The sequence below is a fragment of the Passer domesticus genome, chromosome 20 (assembly GCF_036417665.1).
Source record: "Passer domesticus isolate bPasDom1 chromosome 20, bPasDom1.hap1, whole genome shotgun sequence".
Taxonomy (NCBI): Eukaryota; Metazoa; Chordata; class Aves; order Passeriformes; family Passeridae; genus Passer; species Passer domesticus.
In genome coordinates this window covers 8,822,510-8,829,747 of record NC_087493.1, presented here as the reverse complement: position 1 = coordinate 8,829,747, position 7,238 = coordinate 8,822,510, and the positions used below count along the sequence as shown (strand labels likewise).

The 7,238-nt window shown below is 62.1% G+C and overlaps 1 protein-coding gene across 5 annotated transcripts in view; it reads left to right on the top strand.

Moving 5' to 3' along the window:
* The window catches only part of MXRA7 (matrix remodeling associated 7), a 28,667-nt gene continuing 21,429 nt past the window's right edge, over positions 1 to 7,238 (top strand). For 2 of the 5 annotated variants that reach the window (XR_010349572.1, XM_064395224.1), the window contains exon 1: positions 1 to 647. Coding sequence is in view for 4 of the 5 variants with exons in the window: in XM_064395224.1 (XP_064251294.1) it covers positions 189 to 647 (459 nt within the window). In the remaining variant the exon portion in view is untranslated. The remainder of the gene's footprint in view (positions 648 to 7,238) is intronic. The other 3 variants (XM_064395226.1, XM_064395223.1, XM_064395225.1) reach the window with 3 other exon arrangements.

The following is a 7,238-nucleotide window of genomic DNA, read 5'->3' as shown; positions in this document are numbered from 1 at the left end:
GGGCCGGGCTGCGGCCGCCGCCTCGGAGCGGGAGGTGGGCGCGGGGCCCGGGGGGGCCGGGGCGGTGGGCAGGGCCGGCGGATGACGCCGGGAAAAGCCGGCCGAGAGCCGGCCCAGCCCCGCCGCCGGCCGAGCGCTGCCCGCGCACCCCCGCACTCGGGTCGGGCGGGCTCCGGCGGCAGCGCACCATGGAGCTGGCCCTGGGCTTGTACCTGGCCGTGCCGCTGCTCTGCACCGTCCTGGCGCTCGTCCTCGCCTCCGTCTTCCTGAGGCTGCGGGGCGGCGGCGGCGAGCGGGCGGCGGAGCCGGCTCGGGAGGGCGGCCCCGGGGCCGAGGCGGCGGCAGCGGCCGCGGACAAGGGGCCGGAGGACGAGGGGAGCCGGGTGCCGGTGGAGGAGGTCGGAGTGGGCGACGAGGGGAAGGAAGCGCTCGCCGAGCAGCGGGAGAAGGCGGCGGAGCCGGGCCCCGCGGCCGAGCCCAGCCCCGCGGCGGCCGAGAGCATCCCTCGGCAGCCCCCCGAGCAGCCCCGGCAGCCCCCCGAGCAGCCCCGGCAGCCCCCCGAGGAGCCCCGGCAGCCCCCCGAGCAGCCCCGGCATCCCCCCGAGCAGCCCCGGCAGCCTGCACACCGGGAGGATGCGGAGAGCAAGGTGAGGCCGGCTCCCCACAGCCGAGGTCCCCCCGTGCTGTCCCTTCTCCATCCCTCTGTCCCCGCGGCTGGCGGGGAGGGAGCAGCGCTTCGCGTTTTCCCCCAAACTAAGAGAGGTCCCGGCAAGCCCCGTGTTTTGTTTCGGGTGGGAACGAGCCCGTTGTCCCCGGAGGAGGCAGCGGTTTTTGGGGGTGTTTTTGGCTCCTTCCCTCCCCCGTGCCCCAGGGAGTGCTCCTAAAAATCATCGAGAAAGTGAAGATTTAAGGGAAGAGAAGCGTGTGTCTCTCTCCTGTGTGCACATCCAACCCCTGGGAGTCTTTTCCTTTCCCCACGAGCTTGTCCAGGTGCTGGGGTGTGTGCTTGTGTTTATTCTTCCCGTCCTCATCCCTTTTGTGTGGGTTCAGAAGCTGTCCCCGTGTCAGCGCGGGTTCCTTGCGCTGTCCCTGCCTGCCCCAGGGAAGGGACCGCCCCACTCCTTCCCAGCCCCAGCAGGATGCTGGCCCCGGGCTCTGGGTGAACTGGGGGCTGAACTGGGGGCTGGGGGCGGCAGTGATCCCCACAAACGCCCCGTAAATCCTTCTCCTCCACCGGATCTTGTTTAAAAATAAAAAAGCGACCCAGTGTCCACGGGAAGGTCTTGCCCAGCCTGGATGGGACTCGGTGACAACCTGGGGCACCTGAACTCCCTGCCTTGGTGGCTGTGTCCCATGTGGCTCCGTCCAAGGGGCGGGAAGGGAGCGCTGGGATGGAATTCGGGAATGTCGCCGTGTGCCGGCAGCGTGCTTGGGCCGGGGCACAGGGCTGGGGCCCAGTCGCCTCCTGGCTATTATTAGCAGCATTTGTAATCCTCAGCAACTGTTTCCAGGCTGCCGGGCAGTGCATACTCAGCCCTGGCCTTGGAAAGCATCTCCAGTGACTCACCGGCCAGCCCTGGGCAGGTCCCGGGGGCTCGCACACCCTGCTCGGGGATGGGATGCTCTGCAGCACCCACGGGTGACCTGCTCGGGGCTGGGACGTGGCTCTGCCTCCCTGTGCTCCCTGCACTTCCCTCGGTGGTTTTTGAGCCTCGGAGCTCTCCCTCTCCCCTTCCCGGTGCCCCTTGCCCTTGGATGCAGCTCTGGAGCAGCCCCACAGCATCCTGGAAACCACATCTGTTTCTCTCTCCTGTGATTTATCGGTGCCTGTGAGTTCCAGGATCTCTGCAGAGCTCCTGGGCCACCGTTAGCCAGCTGGGTCCTGGCTGGGCCAGCTCAGCACCAAAGTTGGCCACTTGGCTGGAGCTGCTCTCTGGTGAGGTGCAGCACTCCTTGGATGGCTGGATCCAGGGCTGCCAGAGCCCACGGGTTCCTCTGCTGCTAGCTCACATCTTGGGAATGTTTTCCTCCCCTCTGGCTGCTCTTCGGCCCCGATTTCTTTGAACAGGCACTGCTGCAATGCTTGTTGCCTTCAGAGAAGGGCTCAGCTCCTTTGTCCCCACTCAGCTCAGGTGCAGTACCAGGGTTTTGTGTGCCTGGAATGAGTTCTTACTCAAGAAACTTCTGTGTCCTCCAGAAGCCTGGCTGGGCTCCTGACTGGAGCTGCCCTCAGCCCCTCTTATAGCAAAGGAGCAGCACAGGGTCCTGCCCAGCTTTTCCTGCTGGGAAATTGTTCCCTCAGTGTGTGAGCAAGGCAGAACAAGTGGCCCTGGGCCTGAGCAGCATCCCTTGGGCAGGTCAGGGCCAGGCCCGTGTGAGGTGGGAGCAGTGGGAGGGGAGCAGTGAGTGTTTGGGAGCCGTGGCCCCGCATGATCCCAGGGCTGGTGGCACAGCTGCCCGAGGGACTACGTGCACTTCCAGCAGGCACCACACACGTGTGGCAGTGCCCAGGCTGCTGATCCAAGGGCTGCTGCTGAGGGCAGAGCAGGAGAGACCATCCACAGCTCTGCAGCATCTCCCTGCAATCCCTGGCTTTGCTCCCTATGAACATCCTCAAAGATGCTTCATCCTTCCCCTCCTCCAGCACCACCCAGACCCAAGCCCAGATGTTACAGGGATGGGACGGGCCCTGGGCAGAGCAGGGAGTGCTTTGCAGGCGGCTGCTGATGGAATCGTTCCCTTTCCAGCCTGCCTTGGCTCGGCGAGGGCTGCAGTCCCTGATGTGACTCAGCACCCGAGGCTCCCAGACCCTGTCCGGCTGCTGCTCCTGCTCTCAGCACATCAGCAGGCAGAGGGCTGAGCTGCCACTCAGACAGCTTTCTCTCCTTATTTATTTTCTTTCCTTTTTAATTTCTTTTCCTTATTTATTTTCTTTCCTTATTTTCTTTCCCCCCCTGTGCTTGGCATGCACTGTGCCAGGCTGGCTCGCACTGCCCGCAGCCATTAACCACTCGACCAAAATGCTGATGGATGAACCCGCCCAGGGAGAGCAGCCTCGGAGTGTTAATGACGGGCTGAGCCGTGCATCCTCCTCCCCTGCTCCCTGCCTGTGCAAACTGCGATCTGCTGGGGCAGTTCCATGTCTTGGCCTCCCTCCTGCTGCCATCTCCTGCAAGGCTGGTAAAATCGCTGAGATTGAAGGCTCCCTGCCCCTCTCTGCAGTGACCTGTTCATTGCAGCATCATGCTCAGGGCTGCAAAATGACCCAGGGAAAGGAGCCCAGGAGTCCTTGTTTCCCTCAACTGCTGGTAGTGTTTCCCCTTGTCTCTGCTGGCTCCCATCACTGAAAAAAAACTTAATTAGTGTGTCATTGTCTGTTCTCATCCCCATCCCCAGCTCGTTAATGGATGAGGCAGTGCTGTCAAAGCAATCCCCTAATGAAAAGCTGCTGGGTGGGAGCTGGGGCTGTGGAGCGTGGTTCTTGTGAGAAACGGTCAGAAACTTCCACTCCCTAATGAGCCGTTCTGTCCTGAAGGGGCAGGTGGCAGGCACCGGGCAGGGTTTTCAGCGTTGGACCAGAGCCACCTCCGGGATGCCATCCTGGCCAAAATGTCCTGGAGAAGGGGAGGGTGAGTGGGCAGAGCCAGGGCACGGCAGCCTGGCTGGTTTGCCAAGGGTTAATTGCAGCTGAGGGCTTCAAGCAGAGCAGGGGCGAGTGGGTGACAGTGGGGAGAGGGGACACACAATCCCTGCCTGAGCAGGGCAGCCTGGGGCTGTCACCTGGGCAGCAGAGGCACAAAGCTTCATCTGTCTCTTCTGCCAAGCTCCTGGTGCATTTTCTGCATTTCCCCGTGCCTCCCACCCCAGGCTGTGCCTCCCCGGGGGCTCCCGGTGCCTCTGGACACCCCAGGCAGCACAAAGCACCTTGCTCCCACCAGGAGCCCTCTTCACTTTTAAAAAGTCATCATTTCCCCCCCTGATGCCTCCTGCCTGCCCTCCCTGTGCTGCAGGGTGTCTAATTAAGTCAGGCTGTAATTGGCAGCTGTTCAGGCTGTGTCTGCACTGCCAGAGGGCTGGGACAGGAGCTCCAGTGTCCCACAGGGCACTGGGCAGGGATGTGGTGATGTGCCACCCCCGTCACAGCCCTGGCAGCAGCACTGCCAGGGAACGCGGGGCTCCCCACCCTGACTGCTCAGATGTGCCCAGCTCTCACCCAGAGCAGCCCGTGCCAGGGACAAATGCATCATCTGTCCCTGGAAACTGGGAAGTGAGACAGGACGTGTGTCACCCCCAGGGAGCCCGGGCACGTGTGGTGCCCACCCTGAATCCCACCATGGGGGCTGCTGTGTTCCCTACACGGGGCAGGGAGGCTGGGCTGCTGCCCTGGGAGCCGTGGGCTGGGTGAAGCCCTGGAGCTGTGCCAGAGCCAGGGCACTGCTGGAGCAGAGGCCAGGAGGACTCTTTGCCTCCTGAAGTGCCCCTTGTGTGAAGGGCTGCCAGCTTTGCCTCCTGCCAGGGATGCCATGCAGCTCACCTGGGCAGCAGGGGACGTCCTGGAGGGTGGTGTTTGCTGTAGCACAAAGGGAATGTGCTGGGTGGGAATGTGGTGGTGCCTGCAGGGATCGAGCTGGGCTCCTCACCCTGCTCTGGGACTCACCAGAGTTTTCCTCAGCAGCCCTGGCACTGCCTGATCCTCACTAAGGGCTGGATGGTCCCAGAGCTTCAGAAACGCTCTGCCCACTCTGTGCCTTGTCCTTGCCCCTAGCAGTGACAGGGGAGGTGGCAGGAGCAGATGCTCCCATGATTTGGGGGGCTCAGACCTGCAGAACTCCATCCCCACATGAGGGACACCCTGTCCAGGCACCCCAGAGCTGGCAGGGCTGGAAATCTGCTCTGGGTCTGCAGCTGCTCCTCTGGCCAGAGGGAGGATGGAGCCCCAGGGGTGGCTGAAGGGGAGCTGCTGACACAGCAGCTGCTTTGCTCTGCTCAACTCTGCCCAACATTATTGTTATTATTTAGTCTTTTTTTTAAAGGTTTCTTTCTTCCCCTTTTCTCTGGCTTTTCTCTTTCTGGCTGGCTCTCTCCTGTCTGCTTTCTTTCCCTCTTGCAATGTCTTGCATCAGGCTTGGAGCAGAAAGTGCAGCCATAAATGGCAACACACAGGGCCCAGGAGTTTAATCCAAGATAATTTTCTCCCCTTGCTTTGCAGCCTGGGATCTTCCCTTTTCCTGAAGCTGGAGCAGGGCACTTACTTGTCCCCAACCTGCCCATAAGGGCTAGGGCTGTCCCTGAAGAAAGGTGGTGAGCACCACCACCCCCGAAGTCCCCTCTTGTCCTTTCTGAGACAGAAACCCTTTGCTCAGAGGGGTTTGCAGCAGGGATGGAGGAAGTGGGGAGGAAATGGCCAGAAATTAGCTGAAAACCAGATGATGCTGAGTGGGAAGCCTGGCTCCCATCTCCCATGGGCTGGGAGAGAGTTCAGTGCTGGCAGAGCCTTGAGGGGAAATTTTGGGGTCACCATGCCAAGCCCCTCTGAGCCATCCTCCCCAGGGAGACCCAGGGCTGTCCAGCTCAGTGCTGGCTGTGTCCAGGATGTCCCTGAAGCCTTTCCTGGCTCTGCTGTGCTCCAAACCCCGCTGCCAGGTCAGCTTCTGGCTGGGTGTCTCACTCGAGGCCATGAGCTGAAGGGCAGCAGCACGAACAGGAGCCTCGCTGCCTTGTTATTCAGGGTGGAAGATTGCTGGAGTTTAACCCTGGCCTTTCCGGAGCCCGCAGAGCTGTGCCCAGCTGTGGTTCCGAGGTGCGGGCAGGGCTGTGCCGGGGCTGGCTCCTCTCACCCGCAGCTGCCGCCGGGCGCGTCCCTGCCCCGGCAGTGACATCTTTGTTTGCAGTGACATCTTTGTTTGCAGTGACATCTTTGTTCGGCAGTGACATCTTTGTTCGCAGCGGCAGCTGCTCGGGGCGGCCCGTGTCAAGTCTCCTCCAGATGCTCCCGGATAATGACGCGCACGGCTCCCTGCAGTGCCGCTTCTCGCCTTTTTTGTTATTTTTAATTTTTTTAAATATTTTTTTTTCCTGCAGGGTGGTTGTTGTGGTGCTGATCTGTGGGCTCTTGGACAGAGCACTCAGGTCCCTTCTTCTCCGGCTGTTCCTTCCTCACTCCCAGCTGCTCAAAACTCTCCCTGCATTCTCCCTGGGCTGCGCTTCCTACAGAAGAGCAGCAGCTGAGGTGCCCTGGTGTCCTCTGTGGTGTCCAAGTGCTGTCCCAACGCCTTCCCCTCCCTGCTTTGGCTGCGGGATGCCGGGACAGCAGCACCCGCTGCCCACGGCAGGGCTGAGATCCCCGAAATTCGGGGCTGCTGCAGGCAGAGAGGGCTCTCTCTCCCCTCCCTCCTCCCTGGCTCCCAGGGCTGGGGGCACAGCCAGGCTCCAGGTGGGGCTTTGTTCCCTGCTGGCACTTCCAGCCAGCCCAGAGCTGCTCCCATCCCATGCGAGGCCAAGGGACACGCTGTCCCTGCTCCCTGCCCACGCACATCCTCCTCCACAGCCCTCCGGGCACAGCAGGGAAACTTCAGCGGCAGGTTTTGGACAGGGAGAGCTGTGCACGGGGGTCCAGGCCACCCAGAGGTGCTGTGAGAAAGCCCAGCCCCAGGAGGGCAGGGTGGGATGGGGAGGTTTCCGGGGCTCTTTGCCTGTGATGGAGAAGGCAGCTGGCAGAGCACCAACAAACCCAGCGTGTCCTCCTCTCCCTGCTGCTGCATCAGCGCCCCGGGAGCTGCCGGAGCCCTGCCAGGACACAGGGCAGCCCAGGCTGCAGCTGGCACAGCCTCGCTGAGGGCTCCCGGCACTGGTGCCACCCCACGGGCTGGGGCTGCCACAGGGAGCAGCTCTGAGCTCCACAGGGAGCAGCTCCTGAGCTCCACAGGGAGCTGAGCTGCACAGGGAGCAGCTCTGAGCTCCACATGGAGCAGCTCCTGAGCTCCACAGGGAGCTGAGCTGCACAGGGAGCAGCTCTGAGCTCCACAAGGATCAGCTCTGAGCTCCACAGAGAGCAGCTCCTGAATTCCACAGGGAGCTGAGCTCCACAGGGAGCAGCTCCTGAGCTCTACAGGGAGCTGAGCTCCACATGGAGCAGCTCCTGAACCTTACATGGAGCAGCTCTGAGCTCCACAGGGATCAGCTCTGAGCTCCACAAGGATCAGCTCTGAGCTCCACAAGGATCAGCTCTGAGCTCCACA